Raw genomic sequence first — 25480 nt, 5'->3', positions numbered from 1 at the left:
TACACAGAGTTCATAAGGGTACCGACTTTGATCAAAGCCAGAAAAAATCTTAAATATACAAGTGGCACTGATTTACATGATGAAAATGAATGCCAAAGTGAAAATGAAATGCATCTCTGGCTGAGAGTTTGACAGCCCCCAGACACTGTAAGCACACTGTGTACAGTGTGACAGTCCCTACTTAACTACTTGATTATGCCACAATGACAGAATTATTCATCATGGAAAAAATTAAATAGCAATAATTTTGCAACCCTTTAACCCTCATCACTACGTCTCTCTTCTACAAAGAAGAAAAAGAAAAGCAGAGGCTGACGCTCAAAATTCCACATGAGATCCCAAAAAGACAAATGCAAACACACACACATGAATACACCTGACCTCACACCCACATGTGCACAAAATCCGGCCAACACAGCTAACAGCCTCCACATCTCAACAAACAAATACTGTAGGTGAGGCTGAGGGGAAGACCACAAGTCGAACCAGAGTCCTGGACACAACACGCACTCACAGACAAGTGCACAAATATGCGTCCATGTTAAATTTAAGTTCAGGTATTGAAATCTTGGTATTTCCTGCTGTTTCTTGTCAGAATCGACTTTTTTGCCAAGAAATTGTCAGAATTTAGGTCAATAAAAAACATAATTAAACACAAATATAAGCACAGATGAAATATATATGCAGTTCAACAAGTGTCTTTATCCAACTTGCAATCCTCCATTCATTTGTACCAACGGACCTAGAACAGTTCTTCTGTACCTCCAACCTCAACCACTGAATAAAAGCCTTTCTGAAATGGCCATCATTAACCATTGACTACATTTGAATACACATAGACATTTTCTGATGATTTTTGCGGTTTCTAAATAGGCTTTTTTTTTTTCACCTGTCCACCATAGTAGGAAAATCATAGGTGCAATTAATATTAAAAGTGGCTCTGTTAAGTGAGCCAGCAAACACAAAACCAAGACCCTGAAACCAAATGGAAAATGGAAATCAGCCAGCGTGAATTTTATTTTTATGTATTTTTTTGCACCTGTTATTTTCCTACTATGACACATCTTGTCATTCTTATTAAATGAAGATTTCAAACCCAAATGCGTTCATCTTTAATTCAAACAGACAATCAGTGTTTACACACATACAAATATTTGATTCATCCAGTCCCACATTTTGCTTTCTGCGTACACAAACACACACAGAAACACAGTCTCAGCTGCAGTTTCATTTCATATTGCACTGCACTGATCTAGGACTAAAAGCACATGCGCGCACGCGTACACACAAACAACACACTCCCAAGTCCTTACACTGTACAGTGTGCTGCCTCCTCTCAACCATCCAGAGAACTAACCAGCTGATCACAGCTTCTGTTCACAGAAATCCAATTCCCTCCAAAGGTCATTTGTCCATTCAGAGATTTTTCCTTTTTTCCTGTGCTCTCTCATCCTCTCTTATTTATTCTGGTCATTTGCTACTTCTTGAAATCTATACCCTTTGCCCTTTTCCCTCCTCTGCCTCTTTATTATTATTTTTTTCTATGGGGGAGGGGGGATTTTGGTTTGAACCTTATCTGCCCCTGTCTTGGCTCTCTGTCTCCTTTCCCATCACGCACTCTGCATCACAGCCGGCAAGAGGTTCTTGGCTGGTGAATGGCAACACAGGGCAAAAAAAAAGCTCTAACCAGGTGTCTGGGTCACTGAGGAAGTGGGCACAGCAGGGCAGAGCTGGGCTATGTGGCTCTGCTGAGTTTAAAAAGGCAGAGGCTGACAGAGCTTGGCTGTATTTCTTGGCATGCTCGAGGAGGCTGTAAGAACTGATTAGTAATGACATGAGTTGTTCAGGGGCGGGGAGAAACAAATTAAATATAAGCGGACAGCACTAATGTGATTATTAAAAGGGATATTTCTCTGCTTTCATAATTCAGTGTGACTATGACAGCACTCATAAACAATATTTTTGTCCTATTTGTGGCATTAAATTAGTGAAACAACATAACTTTAAGTATTATGCACATATCTGTGACAGCAATTACGAAAGAAGAAGCATTTTATTGAGAGAGATTGAGATTAGATTTAGGAAACAGCCTCAGCAGACGTGGTTTAAAAGGATGGGTTGCCATTGTTTTAAACACACATGCCTTCACTCACAGTGGAATAGGTTTTGGTTGCTGTGATGATTCCTCCTGCCCATACCAGCCCTGAAGAGATCTCTCTCTAATGCAACTCTGATGTAAGTGATGGGTTAGACAAAATCCACAGTCTTTATTCTGTGCAAAAACACCGAGCTACACAAAGTGAATATATTCTTAACCTATGTCCAATTTAGGATGAAATTCCCTGTTTATGTTTTCTTGCTGAGCTCCAGTGGAGAGACCGTATAATAAAGAGAGAATTTTGTGCTAAAACGACCAGAACACTGGAAGATACCCACTTGATTTGTCTTGCTATGATTGCTGGAGTCAAATATTAGCTTTGAATGCACTTGTGTAGTTTTCTTGAAAAGAAAACAATCTTTACATTCAGTGTTTTTTTTCCACAAAAGCCTGTATGCATTTCCTACATCATAAAACATTTGCAAAGCTGCTTATTTTGATTGCATATTTGCCATATTTCCTTTGATGCATTGTGTAAGCACCACCGACTGTTGATCAGTGGAATAATTTATAACAAGAATGCCTATTAATTGCACATTATACAAATAAAATGGGGACCTACTTATTAAAATATTGCTCTATAGCGCAACTAGTGGTCGGAAATTGTACAGGATACCTTTAAGAATTATTGCATGTAGACAGGGCAGTGGACTTAAATTGGAATCACACTGGGAAGGGATGATTATAATGAACAGAACCTGTTTGGGTGTATTGCATTGTTTAATGTAAGTCAGACTTGGAAACATTCAAATCTTTCCTTTTGAAATCAGGCGCTTCATTCAGCCACTCAACAAACCAGTGGCCAGTGGTGACTAGTAATCTGTTGACTGTAACCAACTACACAATAACCTTTCTGAGAAATTGCAAATAGGCCCTGGAATGACAGCAGCAGTGAGTTGCTGCTGGCTGGTGTCAGGCTAAGTGGGCATGTCAGGCCTGTGCTGTCCTGGCTCCCTGCCTGCTCTCTCAGCTGCTCGCTCAGTCCCTTGTGTCCTCAACCCTAAACGGATCCAGTCGCTGCTCCTCAGCTCCAGTGGTAGGCTGATTTGCCTGACTAATGAACACTTTTGCTAATGAGGGGAACTCTCAAGTTCATCATTCCCAGTACACATCCTTTGCCCATTTTTACTCTTATTTACTTGCCTTTGTACCCTCTGTGTCTTTATCCATCTCTTGCACTTGTCCCTACCACCTCTTACTCAGGCACTGGTCTCCATCTTTCTGCATCCTCTCATCTCAGCAGTTCCTGTGCACATTCTTCACACTGTCTATATCGCACTTCTCTCTTTTGCCGACAGCCATTCACCAACTGTTTGCCATCTCTTTTCCTTTTCCTCTATTCATCATCTGCTCTATTAAAAGCATCTACAATTCAGGCTCTTCAAGCAACTGTTGTGCAACCAAAATATTTTATGGTAACAGTTTCAATTCAAATGCAATAATGGTGCCAGCTATTTGTCCAGTGCTTCTCTATTGATGTGTAGTGAGCAGTACAAAGCAGCAAAATGTTTTCTTAAAGCATTGCACTGAGATGTAGTCATACATAGTAAAGTTATCTGTATAACATCAACCTATTCCTTTAATAAACCCTCCCCCCCATTAACATGAGTAAACTAAAAGAGGCAGAGGACAGTGGGATTAAAACATGACTCAGGTATTTCTCATGGCAAGCTTAGTGTTAGAACTGGTTTAAAGGACATCATTGCACCCCATGACAACCTCTGAGCTACGGGGTCAACCAGAAAGACTCACCAGGGACAGTAACGGGGTCAAGGAGCACAAATCTGCTTGTATACTTATATATACGTCACTCTGTCAACATACCTCTACAGCGAGGTCAGTGAACCCTACAGCAGTCAGAAAGGTAAGAGCAGAGTGCAGGTACTCACCAGGCCGTCACAGTTGCTGATGGCCACGGTGGCTCCTGGTGTGTCTGTGACATCACCCACGTACAAGCATTCATCATGCAGTGGCTCAGAGTGCCGGGTGCTGTCGCTGTCATCACGCCACTCCACCTTGGCTCCGGGGGCCACCAGCCTGGCATTGTGGTGCAGGCGCAGGTGAAACTCCCGGCCGAAGATGGTGACGTTGTAGTAAAGCCTTTCCTGATTGGCCACGGGCTCTACTTTTGGTTCTTCCCACTCATCATTGCCTTCTCCTACCTCCCTCCTCCGGCGCCTACGGGGCTGCCCTCCTGCCATGCGGCCAGCCGAGACGGCGTGTGACAGGAAGCGGCCCTCTGCGTCCACACTGATCGGCCTCACCAGTCCATACTCCCCCAGGACATGCTGCAGGGAGTCTGGGAAACAGGACAGTTTAAGAGGCGGGGAGGAGGTTATGGGTGAGGGGAGGCAGGGGGGGATAAGCCAGGAGCAGGTGAGAGAGAAGGAAAGAATGTTATTTGGTGAGTAAAATGTAAGAATGTGGAAAAAGTGGGGGTGGGGGAGAAGATTAGAGGTGGGAGAAGAGGGGACGTCATGGGAAAAGCATGGGGAATAAACAGTGGAGTCATGGGTAGAGGGTGAAGAGAAAGATGAACAGGGGGATTAGAAACATTTCAAGTATACCATGGAAATGTTTATTCCTAATTCTGCGTCACAAGGAACACACTAATAAATAAATAAAATAAAATGAAATCAGTAACCTTTCACACACACACGCTATCACAGCCCCACCCATGAACCCAGAGGCGACCCCTGTGCTCGGCAGTGCGCGTTTGGAAACGGCAGCCTCAGCAGTGCGCGCTGCGCTCCTGACACCTTCTGTGCCCTTCCACCGTCAACAGGAAAGCCAGTATAAGATCAAGGTGCTAATTGCGGCTTTCTCGTGCTGTTTTCTCACTGTCAGGCTGCTCGATCCGAGAAAAAAATCTCTATAACCTCGACAGCAACTGAAAAAAAAAAAAGATCCGGCGATTGAAACTGACATTCTTATCTTACAGTGCGCTTTTAAGAGATGTGATGCACGTTGGAATGCATCTTGCAACCATTTATCAAATCACCATCATTAATTTACATGATTGTGTCTAATTATTACACAATTAGGCAAAGATACGTGTTTTAATTTGTCGTCAAACACTGTACATTTAAAAACTGCTCGCATGTGACAGTGACAACACAGGTGCAATTTGGAGACGACCCGAGAGATGCTCCCCGCGCCTACACACACACACTCACACACACATACACAGTGAGCCAAGGCCACTTTAAGGTGTCAGTGCCATCGCAGAGTCAGAGACACTTGTGTTATCACCTTAAAAATAGTCCTCAGGTGCACTTGGTATCATCATCGTTTTTATTATTTGGTTAGTCATCTGTCATATTTAATTTATAAAGTTTGTTGACTGACAAAACCTAAAAACACGCTGTTAATATTTCTTGAGCTCCCATGTTAGAGGAATGATTTGATAATAGTGTGATCAATAGGCTGACATCCGACTCCAGCGTCCTGTGACAGATCGATAGATGCGACAGCGGCAGAATCAGATAATGTTAGGCTACTTCCCTGCAAAATCCGACAATAAACCGGTGCATCTGATGCCCCTTTACACCCCCAGATAACATTATCCCCTGGATGGGAGAAAGCAAATCACAACAGTGCTTGCACCGCTCAGGGACCTTTCGGAAAGACCCCTTTGCAAACACCACAGCAGGACGCACAGAAGTTGCAAATGCGTCCTGCAATGTTGTTTGCAAAAGCTGCAAAAAGCATGCCAAAAACCTAAGGAAAGAGGGGGAAACAGGACAGTGTTTTTGCTGCTACGTTGAGCTTTCAGACTTCCCAGTGAGCGCATGAAGGGAAAAAAAAAAAAAAAAAAAAAGCCCCGTGCAGCTCTGCTGATGAGAGATCAGCAAGATACGTAGAACAACATAAACACTGACCACGTTTAACTGTTACTGTACGTACCAACGCTACTGGCGATGTAAAGGCCGCTGGTGTGCAGCAGAAAGGCCGGTAGAATAATTAGGACAGTAAATCCAGGCGAGAGACCCATGGCAGCTCCGAACTGCGCAGGTGAGAGAGTGGGACTCCGGGCTCCAGTGTGGTGAAGTTCCCCGCCTGGCGCGACCAGCCACGCCACGACAGCAACAGCACAGCAGCCCGCAACTAGACTGCCAAGTGCACCGGGAGAGACGGAGCTCTCCTCCCCTCTCTCTCTCCTCCTCTCAGCCGAGGTCTCTCTCTCTCTCTCTCTCACTCTCTCACTCACACACACACACACTCACACACTTAACTCTCCTCCTCTTTCCTCCTCTATGTCTCTCTTTCGCTCAACTCCTCTCTCTCCTCTCTCCCTCTCTTTGACTTAGTGCTCTGACAACTCTACGCACACACACACACACACGCACATACACACACACAATTACGCGCGCACACAAACCGGGCACCGGGTGCCCACGCGCTCCCAGTGTGTGTCTCCGCTGTGTGAGATGAGAGCGCTGACCGTGCTGCAGACTGACTGTCTGACTGACTGACAGGCCTGCTGACAGCTCCTATCGACAAGAAATGCGGTGAAATTCACCATCAAGCTGCTTTTGATTTATTTATTTTTTTTATTTTATTCACTCCTCCTGCATCACACGCACCAAAAGTGATTTTTTTTATTTTTTTTGCCACTTGGATGCTCTTTCTGGTATCAAAACTACCGTTCAACACTCCGGTCCGCCGGTGTCTGATGTGCTGCAAGCCTTGCATAAACTTTGAATATCCCGTCAAGCGTCCCGGGTTGGATGAGCAGCAGCACCCCGTGTGGCCGACCTGCGTAAACGCACTCAGGTTTGCAAGGCCCAAGGGTCCAATTTACACACACAAGAAGAAAAAAAGAAAAAAGAAAGAGAAGAGAGAAGTCTTACTAGTCCTAACCTGCATTGGCCTCATTTAGCACATTATTTACCCCTCTTGACCACTAATCTTATATTGCTGTAAACACTGATGAGGAGTGTGAGGCGAGCATTCAACCGATGTGAAGAAAAACGCCATTACGTTCTTTTACTCCAAGTAAAATAATACTAGCACAAGAAACAACATGAATTAACAAGAATTAATGATAAATATGTGAAGTCATGCCAAAATCAGGTGTTAAGGTGAGTCTGTTCAGTCCCAATTAAGCGAATGGTAACTTAAAAGATTCATTTCTTTCATACTCTATTGATTTTCAAGGCAGCATAAACCAATGTAAGAGCTCCAAACAAATAAATCATTGTCTTCTTGCGTGCACACTGGCTGCATGAACTGCAAAAGATACAGCAGAGCAGCAAAAACTTAACACATAAACAACAGTCCATCACTCTTACACTCTTATAACTTGGTTGTCCTGTTCTATTTATCTAGAGTCATTGCCAGACTAATTTGCCAATGCAAGTTATCATCTGCCACAGAAAATATAACATGAACTCGGTGTCTTCGTCTGGTGCAGGCAAATATTTTTTTAATCATTCATTTAAAAAAAAAAAAAAAAAGAAAAATAGTCGGCCTTGAAGAGACCAAGAATTATAAAATTGTCAACACTGCTCCTGAAGTGCAGGGTAAGTTTATCTGTTTTACCAAAGTCATTGCTGCCGCAACTCCTATTCATATTAGTTCACAACAGGGCTGCAAAATTATTATCAATTAATCTGTTCATTCTCATTTAGTTTATAAGTAATAATTATAAAATAATGGAAATCCATTACAGGTTTTGATGTTTCGATGTCAATTTGCTTGTTTTGAGAACAAAACACGCGAATAATTGAAAATCAAATAAAAAGAGAGAAGAGCAGCAAAGCTTCATGTTTTAGAGGCCAGTAGATAATCAACTTTTATATAAATGTCATAATTATTCATAAAACTGTAATATAAATGAATTATAAAAATGTTTTTACTCACCTAAATCAGTCAATTAAATAAATTCCTTCAGCAAAAATGTCATTTTTCATTTTTTTAAGTATCACTGCACATAGAGTCAGTCAGAGAAAAGTTCTGTAAAGACTGTCCACTGCAATGTCTGTGCACAGATTACTTGCAACCCAAAGGCAGACTGTAGTTGATGCCATCTAATAATTAATGTGCAGCCACAGGTAACTCAATATTGTGAATATGGGACTAAATAAGTGTCAGTTGTCTTGGTGGCCTTTTCATCAGCTGAATGTCATTGAATCTGTTGTATCTCTAATTGTGTCATTATTTCCTGGTTAGAACTCTGTTCTTTAGTGAATTTGTTGGAACAAATATGAAACATTGTTCACCCCTGCTCATCACCTTCTATGTGTGATTGGCATGTCAATAATTGAGCTTGTTATTTCTCCATTAATATTTATGCTATCTTCTTAATTTGCATAATACACCCACCAGTGTCTGAACATCTGTGTGAAAACCTGACTGTGATTTTTAACTGTCATTAGATGTTTTGTGTACTATACAGTATATGTAGCATGAATTTCCCCGCGGTTATTCTGTCTGAACAGATAATGATGTATGAGTTTAGACAACAGAGATGCCCTTGAGCCTTTGGTGTTGATGTTGACTTGAAATTAACTTTTAATCCACTTCTGACATTTAACAAAATGCTAAACACAAAGTTGATCTTGAAGGTCTCTAATGATATTCATGAACTTCAAAATATTTTGTATGAGGAGACAAAACTTTTTTCCACTTTTCTTAAGTGCTAGTTCCAGAAAACAGTAAATCCAAAATAAAGATTCAAAGCATCCTTTCAGACGGTATATGTCCATGTACACATCAGTTCACCTTGTCGTGTCAACACTGACTGATTTCTTTAGATTCTGTGATGGCCATGCCTCCTAATTAGCAGTGGTTTCATGAACAACAGGATAGTGAAGAACTCCAGGGATTCCTCAGTTGCCACATCATCACTGAACTTTTACAGGAAGCTCTGGAGAGCAGACTGAATAAATTTCCACCTCCATCTCCTGAATCATCCAGTATCTTACTATGCATGCACTATTCAGGACTTGTATGCCAGCAATGTAGTAGGAGTGCAGCCATTCTGAAAGCATTCATCTTGTTTCTTTCAATTCTTTCAACTGGGATCAGCTCAGTTATGATTTGTACAAGTTTTGGAATGCAGACTTAACCAACTGCATCTCCTGCAAATGGCATTCATTTGCAACTATTTAGCATCACCAAAACACATTTAGTTTGTGTTTTTGTTTCTTTTCAACACATCAAACAGCCTGTTAATCTTAATTAATAGTCCGAGTCACATATCTGCAAACTGTTCAGAGCCAGTGGCTCGATTAATCTTGCGAAATAAGTGCATGACAACTAAAGAATGGTTGGAATTAGGCATAGAAAAGCACTTCATTACGGTTAGAAGAAGATCGAGGTCAGAGCAAAATTTAAATGCTCAAGACTAGTATAAGACATGACATGAACCCGGTTTTGAAGGCAAACGTGTACTCTACCCTGACCTCCACACCTTTATTTTTGCACTGCGATGTGATGAACATAAATCATTGAGCAAATTTAGTGTCCTCCACATCGACCTACGAGGCCAAGACCACCTTTTCAGACCTGCAGAGACAAAAAATTGTAAACAGACAAATCTCCTGTGAACACCAGGCCCAACCTTTCCTCTGCTGTTAGAGTTGTGTGCAAGTTTGATTTTTATTTTCTTTAATTGAGCCTCGCTGCAGAGATGCTGCATACATCTGCAGAGGCCTTAGATAGGTTTCAGACAGAGGAAAGGGCAGAGGGAGAGGAGGAGAAAGATGAAAAGCGACAGAAAAAATCAGACCGAAAAGGATTTTTTTTTTCTAAAAAGAGATGTTAAACAAAGATGGAGAGACAGGCAAAAGTAACCAGAGGAGAGTAAAGGTCAAAAGAAAGAGAGGGAGGGGGAGAGAAAGATGAGAAAAGTGTACAGGGGTGGACATATCTGGGCCAGCATGGACACATGCACATGTAAACACAATCCAATAATACCTGGAGGTCTTTGCTATACAAACACAGACACTGACCCTCTACCGACAGAAAGATTTTGTGTGTGTGTGTGTGTGTGTGTGTGTGTTGTACAGTGAGAGGTCATCTTTCACCAAGCATCGAGATCACACCTGGGCTCTCAGTGCATAGATCTCCACAGGGCTGTTTAAACACACACACAAAGACACACACAGACATCACTACAGATGCACACACACAAACACCTCTAGAAGAAAGCCACACCCTGTTTGCCTTCAGTCTGTCACGACACATGAAAATGTCACGGTGTTCCCGAGTGCTGTGTACCCAGCATGCCTATCTGTGACCAGAGGACCCCCCTCTCCAAACATCAACATCATGCCGATTACCATCGCTGTCGCCCGTCTCTTCCACCCCTCACCTCCTTCACCGCCGCCCCCACCCCAACACCGCTCCTGGTCGCTTTGCTGTTTCCATGGAGATACCAAGCCCTGCACCTTGAAAAGTGCACTTGGAAGGAGCAGGGGAGAGACAGACAATAATATCCCTCTTCCCCAGACAAACAGGCACATACACACACACACACACACACACAAACTCTTATGTTAGTGGAGGTTATTTTAGCTAGGTTTGGCAGGGCGGGGGCTTGTGTGTGTCTGTGTGTGTGTGCGTGTGTTTGTGTGCAGGCACGTGTTTGTGTGTTTCTCTGGGTGGTGGGTGTTCAGATGTCCGTTGCCTGAGCATGTGCAAACAGATTGTGAGTGGAGAAATAGAGCTACATGGTCAGATGAGACAAGTGGAGAAAATCTGTTGTGTTTTCAATGTGTTGCGATGTATGTCGATAATATGGATTCTAATTCCAAGTTATCATGTTCGCTCACTTTATCCACTTTATCCTTCACAGTTGCCAACAGCGAAGGAATGCCATCTTGTTTCTAAGGGGTGTTCTTCACGAAATGTTTTGAAATTAAAAGATGAGATGATACTTGTGTGCTCAAATTTGTGTTTCATCGGTCTGACTAAGTGCTGTAAGAGCTGTTGGTGTAGTCCGCCTGAGCATTATGCACCTTTTCTCACTCGCAACTTGATTATGCTGCATGTGTTAAGGCCTATACGGAGTGAGCATATGCCATATTGTGTCCTGCAGGGCTGCCATGGCCTGTCTCTCCAACGACTCCTGCTGTCCTAGCAAGGTCAAGCAGCAGGCCACCGTGTGTACGCATGTATTTGCATGCCTTGTAAGTGCAAGGACAGGTGTTCCCAATGTCTCAGAAAGGGTACATGATGAGGCATCAAAGCCCCATGACAGCACATCAGGCCAAAGCCATGAACCCCAGACACAGGTGGCTGCTGAAAGTCAATCCACAAAACTCCACATGGATGGCAGAGAACAGGGAATTGTGCGAACACCACAATAAGGCGTGCACACACATACACACACACCTACATCTGTGCAATGCTGTCCATGTGGAGTTACGTGAATATATCTGAATAGTCAATGGACAGGTCCACTCTGATCAGAGCTGTTAAGCTGAAAGTCCCACAAGAAAAAGAATACTTGAACTTTTTAACACCACAAGACAATTTTATTTCCAGACATAGTAAACTGGCCAAGACTGAAAAGGACTTGGCCGGTCTTGCTCTGATCACTGGTGATGTCCAGTTTAGACCCACAATCGTAATGCACATCTGCAACTTCAACCAGCACATCGATCACCGTGAGTCACAGTTAAAAGCAACAGGAGGAGCAACAAAGACTGCGGTATTGATTTGCGAGACTGTGACACAAACAATGAATTTCATAGACTATCGTGGGGGAAGATATGCTGGCATTTTCTACATCTATGTAACAACATTCAGAATTCTATTGCAGATGGAGCGACATACAAAGTACTGACAAATGGATAAAGCAATCCACCCCATACACTGATTTCTGTTTTGTATCCGCCATGATTTTTATGCTTTCACAGTAAGTGAACTGACTGATTTTGTCAATACGTTTCACTTTTCATTGGCTGCAGTACTGTGAAAGCCCATGGAGCTCGACCCTCAGGTCAATAGCGCCTTTACTTATTCAATACACCGCCGTCCACTGCAGGACCACCTTCAGGTGTGTGTTTACTTAGTCGGTCACACACACACATCCTGACACACTTACGCCTAGGCTATTGACTGTTCATGCACCATATGTTATCTAAGCTCTCAGTGGGTGCCTTTGGCCTATTTCCCTTTACACCCTTAACTGATCTGATTGGCCCGGATGCCCTTTCTCATAAGTGATCACCGTGGATCTGGAGCATGGAGGCGTGCTTGTTTCTGCATTACCAATATCTAACACAGCTCTCCTAAAAAACGAATAATCAAGTGCGTTTTTACTTCATTACAAAAAAAGTAAAAACTAACTAAATAAATAAACCCTTTAAACAGATGTTGGAGAAATAAGCAATCTTGTTTTCTAAATTCCTCTTTTGTTCAGCACAAAATTAATATTTCTAAATCTTCCTCTCCGCTAAGAAGATTAGGATCCAATTTTGTATTTTTCTGGAGGATTTCAATTTTTGTTTAGACCTGTCCTGTGCCACTGACCAGGACAAGTGGATTTTCCCAGGCTGCCTCGAGTCAAAACAGGTCTGGATGATCGAGGGCGGTCTGGCCTCTAATTCCAACAGTGCCTCATCCCACAGGGAGGCAGCCATGCCAGTGAAGACGGATTCTGCTCCCTGAACTCTGTGGCACAGTGGACACTGCATTTAACCTGACCACAGGAAGCTCAAGGTCCTGCCCAGGAATGAGTACTATTGTCGTACTGTAATTATCGGTGGGAAAGCATGTGAGCGTGTGTCGGAGACAGAGAGAGAAAGAAACAAAGAAGGAAAGAGTCCATGTCTATTCGAGGAAGTAAGGCAAAGAAGCTCCTGTCACATGATCAAAGAGTGCACAGAGGTGCCACACCGGCACAGAGAGTCTTTCCCTCTACGACAACTTTAAGAGTGTATTTTTACTAATAATTCAGTAATGTTTTCTTTGGAATTGGATGCAGACCAAGAATCTACTCGTGGGATCCGCAAGATCTCTTCCAAAAAAACTATGGTAGGGGATGTGTGCAGTCAAAACAGAATTTGTTTTCCCATCAGAAAAAAAAAATAAATTTATGTGTTTGAACAGGAATTTCTGTGTGATGGAAATGACATCATTAGGGCTCATTCACACAGAATTTATAACAGCGCTGCAGTTTTCACCTCTAGTTAAACTTTTGTGTACTTTGTATGAATTCACATTGTCACTAAAAAGCAAACCAACTTAACAGAGTTATAAGAGTATAAAAGTAGGTTCCACGACGAAGGAAGCTATAATTTTAACTTCCACTGTCTCATTTACTTATTCTGTGGCGAAGTATTGCCGTGCAGAAGTCTTGTGGTTAAGTTTGTTGTTGGTCAGTTTAGTATGACCTTAAATGTACTTTGTTTTAATTTGGTAAGCAAGCTCCTGCCTATATTCAGTACGACATATGAAGCCACTGCCAACAGGACCTCAGTGCTGTTCTTGCATAGTTAGCAATTAGTTTCTTCAATGGAAAAAAAAATCAACAGGCTTTCCTGGACGGCCAGAAGACAATACAACTCAATGCCGCATACACATACACAGCAATATGTTTCCAAGCAACCAAAGCAGTTGACAGTCTGATGATGAAATGTAATATATCATTTTGTAACAGGGGCCAGTTGGATCAACTTTAATAGATGCAAGTTGCGGTTTGAAACATTATGTAACATGCCGTCATTTGAAATCTGTGTCAGCAGAGCTCGTATTTTCTATCAAGTGGACAAAGGGACTTTTAGTCACAGTGTTGCTCACGAGGTGGGATAATCCCTCAGAGGCATGTTTAGCTTTTAGAAGAATGAGAAATATGATAGCACAGCCACATGCGTGCACATGCACGTGCATACGCGTGTACTGTAGGTACATTATCAGTTCTGCAGAGAGCGAGGGGGCGAGAAGGCTCGGTAATTGAATGGAAACCGTTCTTCTCCTCTCCTGCACGGTGTGGGTTCAGGGTCGAGGCTGGCGCAGTCACACGTGAACCATTCAATTCTGAAGGGATTGGTGTGACATTGGTGTTACAGTGACACAAAGATAGAAGGGGCTTTTACTGATGCAGCACTAATGTTTTGGCATTAGGCTGGTGTGCATGTTATCCCTGGTGTAGTGGACTCTATTAATTCTTTGACTATTAATCGAATGCAAAGTTGATGTCAACATACAGGCTGTCAGCCAGTGTTAATCATTAAATAGAAGCCAGAGTGTGTGAAGATATTACCTAATGAGGCACAGTGGAAGTTATATGATTGTAATGCCATGTGCATTGTGAGACGTTAATGACGGTGTGTTGAGTCTGCTTAAAGTTATAGTTTTAATTATTTTGTAATATATAATAATAATAAACAAAATGAACCTCAGTGTGCATCATTTAGGAAATCCAAGGATATATAGATCTCACTATATCTGTCACCGCAAAACTACATTGTGAGGGCATAACAACAATATTTAAATCTATACAAGTAGCCATACTGAAATATACTGTAATCCACGCCCTCATGTTGTAGTATATTTGGATTTTGGCTCTCACATATGGATGTGTGAGAGCACTGGTTGTCTGTGAAACAAGCAGGAGTAGTGGATGATTCCTGTCGTCCCTACCCTGTGTCGTACTTTCAGCTGGATCAGAGGTCACAGGCCAAAGGGTAAAGGAGCAAGAGTGTCATGGTGGAGACAGGACGTGAATGGCTGACAAATAAGGGAATCGGTGAGGGTGGAGAATGATGAATGGAGGACCAGCCGAAGGAGAGGCGAGACAGCAAAAGAGGTGGAGGGAAGAGAGAGACAACAGTACAAGAAGTGGAAGAGGAAAGGCAGCAGACTGTTGAGGCGTCTGATTTAAAGCCGGCAATCATTACTGAATTATCAGTGCAAACGAAAAGTGTATCCACGCTAAGCTGACAAAATTTCAAAACTTAACTTTTCTCTGTTTTGGCCTTCTGTTCAAACTAAGTCTGTATCTGTCTTACCCCAAATCAGATCCTTATAAAAATGGATACATTTTAAAACACCACAAGCATTTTTGTGGGAAATTATGACATGAGCCTCTTTAGACGGGTTGGGAGAGTTATGCCCCAGTGAAGAAGAAAAACACAAGTCATTATATAAGTTATGCAGCACAGGTGTTTAAACCAAATATTGAGGTCCCGAGGAAAATATGTCAAAGAGAACTACTGAACTGTGAGTTCAGCTGTATCAAACCACAGTAGAGGTGATCACAGAGACCAGAATCTAACAGACTAATCTCTATAAACAGATGTCTGCATATGAATGTACAATCTGTAAGCAATTAATCAGAAGCTCTGGTTTTCATTTGTGGTCCAAGTAGTATTGACCAGTCAGGCTTGAGCAAAAGAGGTGGAACGCAGGCTGATTTATTTTTTCTACTCACCCGTTCAAATGATATTAAAGTTATACATAATGAACAGCGTGACATGTGGGTGCCGTACAGGTGGCTCCTTTGAGCACTAGGGATGTGCAATATGTTATCGGCAAAAACATTCCCCACGGTAAGAATATGTCATCCCATGATAAAAACGATAAATTCCCATTGATGATGTATGCATGTGCATAACATAACTCGCAGCCCAACACGCATATTGACGAACGTGGCGGAAGGCGGAGCGAGGAGCTCTTTCCTCACACTCCGGCAGCCAATCAGACACTCAGATCGGTCAAACCTCCACAGACAGCCTGAAATGTCTCTGAAGCAGAGACTATCCAGGTGGATTCACGGACTAAACTCTGATTATCTATCTGTGTGTGTGATCTCACTTTGTTTATTTCATACACAAGCTTCTAAATCTGAGTCCGACTCGCAATTTACTCCGCAAAATATAATGACACAAAGAAGTTTAATTTGATTTGTGTCCGATGATTAGACAGCGAGCGAGTGAGAGAACAAGAGAAAAAGAGCGAGAGAGACAAAGACAACAATAACAGAGAGCGAGCACTGGCCTCGATAAAGCTGTAAATCAGCAAAATAAAAAGTTATTTCCTGATAGTTTCACAGCGGTTACATTCAGCAGGTATAGACACGCCCACCACCAGCTCCCCCTAGCCTTTATTATTATTTTGGTGATAGATTTATAGTCAAAAAGATTAGGCTGAATTGGTGTTTATTGATGAATACATTTACAATACAATACATGATACATTTTTTAGTCCATATCGCCCATCCCTATTGAGCACCCAGACATCATTCAGCTTGCCAGCTGGCTTCGGAAGCCTATGGGTGACGTCACAGATAGTGTCCATATTTCTACTGTGTATAGTGTAGACACATGTCATTTTCACATGTAAACAAGCATTAGCTTGTTTCGTGCAACAGTGCAGTAGTCCAGAGCAAACCACTTTAAAGACTTTAAAGGTAACACATCAATCAAACCACATAAGTAAACCTGCATGACGTGACTTTGACACGTCACGCAGTTGACTCATAAAAGGGGAATGACCGCTCTTCCTCCCAAGTAGATATTTATAATTTGTGAGTAACTTCCACCATGAACTGACAATCCCCACATGAAACACATCAGGACTGATTTGATCTCTGGAATTATAGACATGCAGTCATTCTAACAAACACAACGTGAACACTGTAACTGAAGTGATTAACTGTTCTTTTGTGTTATTCTAAGTATGCAAAAATATGGAAAGGGACCTTCAAAGAGGAAGAAATAAGAGTCATCGCGAGTCCAGCCGCAAATAAAAACAACGAGGACAGCAAGCTATCAGAGTGTGGTGAAAAACACACAATGTTCCAATCCATATTTGTCTCTGTATTATAAATACTTATCCTCGGATTAACATAGCTAAATGTAAAATGTGTCATACTATTATTGCTATGATAATAAAACATAATCACTGCCCTAATCCTAATTAAGCTTACGCCGTGTTTTGATACCATTTCAAAATAGTGGGACACTCACATTGCACACTGAGCCATATTTTGAATACCAGAACTTATGAAAGTAAACCAAAACGGGAACAAGCCCGGCAAACAGAAAAGCATTTCACAAGATCGACCAAACATTACGATCCTGGTGTTTACCAAACACTGATCCTGTTCAAGTCTGGAGTTGATGAGACTATAGAGGGAGGAGAAGAGGGCTGAAAAGTTCTTAAGTGAGCTTCTGGACATATTGGAATTAAGTCCAAAGAGTTTATTAGGTGTTAATGACTGCTTTATATGCACATGAGGGTGCATGTTTCATGCAGTTGCTCATGGTGACGAACCCACTGAGAATCATGTAGTTCTCCTCAGATCTAAGGAGTGTTTTAGGCTCTTTGTTTTCTTTTTTTACAGTCTTCTCTGTGTTTATTCTCTCATCGCTTCCATCAACCCTGCAACACAAAGCTCAGATAAACCCACTGTACATACCAGTCTAGCACCAAACTGCACACTACGTTAGCAACTAGCAGGTGAACATAGTTCACATTTAGCATTTATAGAGCCTGATGTTTTTCTCTGTAGTTGTTGGAGACAAAAGGAGAGTGAATGTTGGATTAACATTCACCAGGGGTCAGAAATATGACTCCAAATGAATGCTAATGTTGCTCCTGTGTCTGCTAAATGTGAAAATAGACAAGCATGCTAGATAGATAAATAAGAACCTTAAAAATGTGGAGAATCATCTTTCAAAACCATCACGGAAAGCAGTCCAGTGTTACCAGAAATGTACTAAAGTCATGGCGAGTCTTTGTCTCTTTAAGGTGTAATGTTTTGTGATCTTGAGAAACACTCTTTAGAAACATCTAATAAATAACTGCACAGCAAACAAAGCAGCCGTACAAACTGATATGTAGGCGAGAATCGGTACCAGAACTGCTTTCGCTTCATGAGCATTGCTGCTAAACAACGGCACAGTGGATTCTACCCCTTTTGTAGCATGGCATCCTTCCTTTGTGTGTGTGTGTGTGTGCACTTGTGTGCAAGCGTGTGTATATCATCCACAGCACAGAAACATTTTATGCACCCCAACACAATTTAATTTAGTTTAATCTCAGCCTTTCCACTGGGAATGCAACATATAATTAAACTTTATGGAACTGCCCTGCAGCTCATGCGGAGAAGCAGTCTCACACATACACACACAAAAGGCTGAGGACACAAAATAATTTGTGTCGACGTATAATCAAATTATTACATAACTTAGGATTTTAAATTCAATGCCTAAAAATAAATATTGATAAATATTGAGAACACGGCATTGCATAATTGAAAGAACAGCCTGAATAACCATGTAAACTTATACTGTGTCTTTTTCTATTACATGAAAGTGGGCGTATTTCATTGATTTGATTCTGTGCTTCATTATGTCTCCATGTATACGGCAAACGCTGTGGATGCAATAACACCAGTTATTTGGTATGATATACTGAAATTGGTCCTGAATAGATTTCATCCAATGCCGCTCCTGTCTGTTCGTAGCTGCCGAGCGTTACGTGGTGCTTTTATTAGGTTACTGAGGACATAACATGGTCATCAGTCTATCTGGATGGGGCTTAGCACGGTGGATTCTTATTGGAGTTTCCATGGAAAAGGAGTGGTCAGGACAGTAATGCCTCGGTAATACTGGGCTCAGGGTCTGAAGGCATCGCCTCGGAGACGGAGGGAGATCAACGGAGCCTGGATCAGATGTTGTGTAACCCGCGGACACACATGTGTTGCAGCACGGGAACCGCCAAACACATGGGAGAAAATGATGTGTCTACATGTGTTCATGCATCATACACAGACACGTACTGGGTGCCTGATGTGTCTTCTGCACCTTAGGGAGAGGCCAGAGGCATTTTGTTGATGCATCTCTCTGTATCCACCTACTATGTGGAGCAAAGGCCTGCTCCTTTGAGACCTCCCGCATCTCCCTCTCCTCCCCTGACCTAGTTTACCTGATTGATTTCCACCCAGCTGGCCACTTGTATAACACCGAGCAATCCTTACGGGTGTGTGCGGTCAAAGTATCCATGCAATGTGTGCAAACGGATCTGGATCAAGGTTTTACTTTTTTATCCTAACATTCGTTGGGTAAGGACTTTTTCCTCAATAAGGTAAAAGCAAAAGCATACACAGGTTTTCACTGCATTGCTCCTCTGTCTCTCTTTTTCAAGCTCTCTCATTCCCCCCTTTTGTTTCTTTTCCTCCAACTTTCTCTCCCACCCAAACTGAACCAAACTTGCATGGAAGAAGTTTGGCAGCTTGCGATGCAGTACGACAACATCTTGTGCAAAAGTGTTTTTCTAGAAGGATGTAGCAAAGTCAACAGGTTTTTTAAGGCGAGTCCATTTCCCAAGCAATAGGACTCTTTTCTTCTCTCCAAGTAACCTCAGTACAGTCCATCTGGGTCCCACACAGACACACAAACACACACAATAATGGAGTGTACTGCCAGTACTGGTCCTCACACCCCCTTCATGTCCCTTTGGCCTTGCAAAGTCTGTTTCTCACACGACCACACTATTTATAAAATCACTTTTTCTTCTCTCTCATTAGCTCCACCCATGACTGTTATGCAGTTTCCCAAATAATGAAACATTCCTAATGATATTCATTTAGTAAGTCACATGTACAGCACGGCTCCAAGGAAGGCTAAGAGTATTGGCTACACAGCCTTGACCGCGAGACTGGCATCATGACTGCTGCTCAGACTGGCTTTGTTTCACTGCTGTTGCAGTTAAGGTTTAGGAAATTACCGGGATGACTTATGACTTCAGCAAGGGAAGCTGAGATGTCTAAGCTCAACTGCTGTGTGAGAGCTCAAAGCAGTGCTGCTATTATAGATGAAGTGCGAGAGAGAGGAAAGATGCGCTTGTCAAAAAGTGGTGTAATTCCTGTGGTTGACATAACTGGGTGTTTGTTCCCCAAACTAAGTGCCTGTTGATTGTATTGGTTGGTTGTTAAAGTCAGGAGGATGGCCCAGAGGAGAGACTTTCAGCTCTCAGCTACAGGTAGAAACTGTCATACAGACAAGAATCAAGTTGTTTTTTTAGCAAGACAGAGAGACACGTCAAAACCAGTGGGAGAGGTGAAGCTGGCAGCTTGCCCTGACATCATACAGTGGAGTATAAGGAGGAATTAAAGTGAAATCTGTAGCGATAATGTTGCACTTACCAATAATTGCAGAGATCTGGGAACACAGCATCATCAACATGAACAGTCAGATGATCAGACAAGCTGTAAACAAGCCACCAGTTTATCCAGGTAATCTAAGTGACTGCATATAGAGATGAAGTGAAGGGTCAGTAATAATCCTTCACTGCACGATGTACGTGCTCAAATATGGAAAGTAAGCTCAAATCTGAACCAGAAAGGCTTCCTGTAAACTGTGACGGATGTTAAGAACGGACTTTTTGCATAATAGTTACAGTGTTTTTCCTCTTCTCTTGTAAGTTTGCTGACCTACGCATTAAACTTGTACGATCATCTGACTTTCTGTTTTTCTTGCTCTGTCACTTTTTTTTATTTTTTTGTTGCTGTGTTTTCAAATTCAACACTACACTTTGTAAGTAGTTGTTTAATGTTGTTGTTACCAAGAGGAACGGAGGTCAAACGTCATGACATTTTATTACAGCTCTATTAGGCACAGCCAGGACAGGAGGGAGTTTTCAAAAAAAGTTTTAAAGAGTAGCTCACTGATGATTTTGGATATGATTTGATATGATCGTCTTATGCGTGACTGAACTACTTTGCATGAGCAAACATACTCGGCGCTTCACGCATTCCAGTTTAGAACAAAATAATACATTTCAAAGCAGTTTCAACGTTTCGCAGGATGAAGCTCACACTTTTACTAACCTGTTTGTATTTCCAGTAACTGAATGCCCATTGGAAAAGCATTGAAGTAATGAAGCAGTGATGCTGGTCTTGGGTCTATGTGCTCCAGATTAGTGTTTTCTGGGCACGCAAACACAAACGCCTAAGCCACAGGCTGTGAATCACTGGATCAGGAGGAAGAATTCACAGCTAAACAAACGTAGGCCAACCGCCAGGCCAACCCACTCTACTGGCAGCCATGCATGGACAGGAGATCACACACACACACACATGTATGCACATTAGCATGTACACATACTGTATGAGCTTTACACATGGAGCAGCACATGCACACACCTAACACTTACACACACACACACAAAACTGCTACTGTTTCCGTGTCTACTGTTTACTCGAGCAATATTTCTCCTTCACTTTCAATCTTACTGACGCGGCCTTTGATAAACCTGCCCTTCTTGTTGTTGTTATCTTTATCTGTTCCACTGGCTTTTTCCACCAGCTGCTGCACTTATCATGTTAGCAAGAAAATCTACACTATCTCTCCAGCCTATGGAGATAAAGTCTTTTTAACGTATCGCTTTAAGTCATAAATGGCTCACAAGAAGAACAAACACACTAGTGTGCGGGGGGGGTCAAAGAGTTCCCTGGCTATCATTTCAACACCTCCAGCACTATTCACAGAGAAGGGCAAAGAGCACATTTATCTTACAGGCTATTACATTCTTACTCTGTCCTTTTTATTCCAGCCTACTGACAACATAAATGCGGCCCATTTATTTAACAGGATTAGGAGATAAGGCTGCTATCCGCTTGTCTACGGCACCAGTGCCACACAGAAATCCTCCCTTGTCCCACAGCCTGAGGCTAAAACTCAAACTAACCGCTAACACCTCTATACATAGGAAGGAGAGGGGAGGGCTGAACAGATAGAGATGATCCCAGCCAGTGGGCCTCCAGGCTGGGTGATTTATCTCATCCTCCTCTCCTCCTGCTGCTTTGGGAATGTGGGAAAGGAGCATGTGGCTACCGGGGCTAAGTGTGGCAAAAGTGCCTCACAGCACCGCTGTCGTTCTTTAACTGGATCCAATTAAAGTAGCGAATAACAAGGGAATAAGTCTTTTTTTTTTTTCCACACAGCCCCAAATTTCAAACCACACCAGCTTTATTCTGGCTTATGTTGAGAAATTAACATGCATGCTGGCATAAAATCTGTGGTGTTTACTACTGCACTTCATGGCAAACATGAACTATTTATTTATTATCTGATCTTCCTGCTGTTGTATCTACACACTGTTGACAGCCACTAAAAAGTCTGTTGACATAGTCTAACGAGAGGGTTCAAGACCTGTTGAGATCAGCCACACGTCTGATGCCAACTGGCTATTTCTGCCAATGAGGGAAACTAAATATAGCCAGTGAAAAATAACGAAGGCCCTTATTAGTCTGCAGTTCTCTATATTTCCATGTGGGGGTGTGGCAAGGGGGCACAAACTTATGGCAGAAAAGAACAAGATGCTCCATCCCTGACATTAAAAAACATCAGGGAGCTCTAAAAGGTCGCCGTTGCCATATTCTCATTCTCGGCGGTATTGACACTTGGTATTTCTCTGATCTTTTGCTCTAATTAAAAAAAGAAAGAAAAACAGTTGCCAAGGCTGCAATTCAAGCGTGTTTGTGAGCTGCGAGTGTGTCGTTGTCTATTTTGCAGAGTCTTAGGATGTACTTTGTATGTCTGTGTGTGTGTGTGTGCTTATACACCAAGGCAACAGGACATTCAGGATTCAGGAACCTTTCAAACCTACACATCAGCAAGTCATTCATTCCAAGAAAATCCTTTTCGCCTTCTTGTTGATGCCGAGCCAAAGTTCATTCCAGGATGTCATAGATCACAATGTCATAATGATCTTTATGATTAAAAAAACAGCAAAAGACAGTTCAAGATGTATGTAATAAATACACAGAAATAGTCTTGTGATGCAGGCTTGTATAATGAAATATAGCCGTGCTCCTTGTTATAAATTTAATTGATAGATGTTCCGAATAATAGACAAGAGGAGCTTAAGGGGACGTCTTTGTCAGCCGCAGAATCACACGTCGTCTGCTGCATTCTCTTTGTCAGTATTAATCTGCTCCTCTGTGTTATAATGTCTGCTGTCAATGTTTATATACAGTCAATCCCCTCCGGTCAGTTCATTTAACACATCTCATAGTTTTGAACAACAGCCACTACACAGTTCAGCTTTGTGAGGCATAAAAACAACTCTGAAATGTCACCTCAAAATAACTGTCACTGAAAAAAATCAATACTTATGAACAGTCAGACACTTGTCATGTGCATGGCCAATGCACAACAGGTACAAACCCCTTCAACGTTTTCAACAAAACCTTCTAAAAGCAAGATGATGTGGCCACGTTTCACTTATTAAGAGGTAAAATGTATATAGAGAGCTTTGCTATCATCAACTTGTCATCATATAGAGATTATAACATCTTGAGGTATGGGCGAAAGTAAAAACCTTTTCACAGGACCATGTCAAAGTAAATCCATGGGAAGAGCATGGGTGAGTACCAGCATGTCCTCGCACAATGACTTCAGCACCAGTGTTGGATTAAAAGGCTAATGAGCTGGATTAATGTTTGCAAGTTTGGGCAGAGCAGAAAAGATGAGCTGGTGGGGGTGCATGGCCGGTGTAAAGGAAAACACAGGTGACACCTTCACACGTGACATGAGTTCAGTCAGAGTTCAAAAAGTAGTCCGTACTTACTTAAAAACAGACCATCATGCATAATACATACCTTCCACACATTCTCAATAAGTGAGACTCTTGACAGGTGAGACCAGCATCCTTGAGTAACCCAGACTTCCAGAGATGATGTACAGTGCACATGAAATGAAGCGAATGAGACAGAGGGAGGAACTGTGGAAACATAAACAGATGAACTGGTGATTCCTGCAGTATTTCTGCCATTTAGTTTCCATATTCATATAAAGCTGGGGCAGATTCAGAGTTCATATAAGTGCACAGGCTAACCCTTACACAGTCTCTCTCTCACATACACACACATGCTGCCTGTAGATAAAATCACTGGTTTCTTGTGGCATTAAAGCACATAAGTACTTGGCAGCGGCAAGAAAAATCCACAAACACAACACACATGGCTTACTGTATACTTAAACATCTGTCTTGCCATACAGCACAAGCGCATACTGTAGACAGCTGCAGTCTTCCTTCAGTGCTTTTTGTCTAAACGCTTTTCTGACGAGAGAAAACGTTTCACCAAGGTCATGCCTTCAGCTACTTAATCCTCGTCACATTCATATACTACTGTAGCTTGAGACAATTACATCTGTGTAAGTGCTATCTCGATGACACACTCTAAACCCTTTTTCATTATCATCTTCAGCTATTCAAACTCATTTTTTAAAACTATTCTTACCTTGAATTTGATATAGGTCTGTACTGCCACAAAGAGAAAAACCTATGTTCAATTTATTACGGTGTTTTCAAAAAGATTAAGCCTGCAACCCTCTGACTGTTAAACGCCTCTCTGATTTCACTTGTAACCTTCGTGTTCTGCTCGGCCCTTTTCATTTCTCTGTGATTACAGAAACTGGACCCTTTTACATAGTATGCAAAGGTAATTCGATATGTAGGTGATTGCTGATAGACTTACAGCAACGTTTGTACAAGATCAACTTAATTTTCAAATGTTATACTGATTTGATTGGTGTCAAATGAACAGGCTAGAAGCACCATGATAAAACCTTTATAAACATCACTCTTCATGCTGAAGATTGAAGCAATCTTATTTCTTCCTTATTTTCAGGTGATTTAACACTAATGAATCTTATTTCTTCCTTATTTTCAGGTGATTTAACACTAATGAAATTAGAGTTATGTATAATGTGCTTTTTTGCCATATTCTGTAAATAGAGCTTAAAATAAGGTCTACTAAACACCTTGTAATTTAAATGACACTTAAATGTTTAAGCTACCTTCGTTGTTTACCCAGCCCTCTAGCCTACTTGCTTATCAGCTTAAAGAATTACTGTACTTAAAAAAAGTTAAATTTAAAAAACTCACCGCCTTTAAATTAAGGAGAAGTTTGTTGCTTTTTGCAGGCAGCTGTAGTCATCTTAACGTAACTTAACGGTGTTCGGAAACAAAAGCGGACAGACAGAACGCGTTCCAGAGGATTTTTTTTAAACACACTCTTTCAAGCACGCCTTAATTAGTATCATTGGAAACACCTGTGTTGAACGTACTATTTCATGTGAGTGTGAAAACGTCTATTGCATTCATAGTTACACTTACCACTAGCCAGTATTTAGCCGGTGTTCAGTGATTGACTGCTGTAGCTAAGCTACATGAACTGCGTATTGTGTTTTATTTTGAAAGGGGGCGGAAGTTTATTACGTTGATTCTGTGTCGGATTTCCTGTCTGGTGCGATCTGCTCTGTTGAGATTCATGCGGTTTAGCAACGACTCGCGTCAAAAATAGAAGTGCTACGGAATGATAGCGCTGCAGCGCGGAGCGTTGCTGCTGAGACC

At 41.9% G+C, this 25480-nt stretch overlaps 1 protein-coding gene across 3 annotated transcripts in view; it reads right to left on the bottom strand.

The window, feature by feature from the left end:
• Window positions 1-23845, bottom strand: part of LOC104927075 (A disintegrin and metalloproteinase with thrombospondin motifs 2) — a 120634-nt gene extending 96789 nt beyond the window's left edge. The window contains exons 1-2 of one of the 3 annotated variants that reach the window (XM_027282079.1): window positions 23724-23845; window positions 4048-4457 (exon numbers count right to left, since the gene is read on the bottom strand). In XM_027282079.1, coding sequence (XP_027137880.1) covers window positions 4048-4359 — 312 coding nt within the window. In that variant the 5' untranslated portion in view covers window positions 4360-4457; window positions 23724-23845. Of the gene's footprint in view, window positions 1-4047; window positions 4458-6064; window positions 6353-23723 lie in introns of those variants that run through there. The other 2 variants (XM_019265504.2, XM_019265505.2) reach the window with 2 other exon arrangements.
• Between the last annotated feature and the right edge of the window lie 1635 nt (window positions 23846-25480).

The sequence above is a fragment of the Larimichthys crocea genome, chromosome I, assembly GCF_000972845.2.
Source record: "Larimichthys crocea isolate SSNF chromosome I, L_crocea_2.0, whole genome shotgun sequence".
In the NCBI taxonomy this organism is placed as follows: domain Eukaryota; kingdom Metazoa; phylum Chordata; class Actinopteri; family Sciaenidae; genus Larimichthys; species Larimichthys crocea.
Note: the sequence above shows the minus strand (reverse complement) of the source record. Positions and strands in the feature narration are given on the sequence as shown.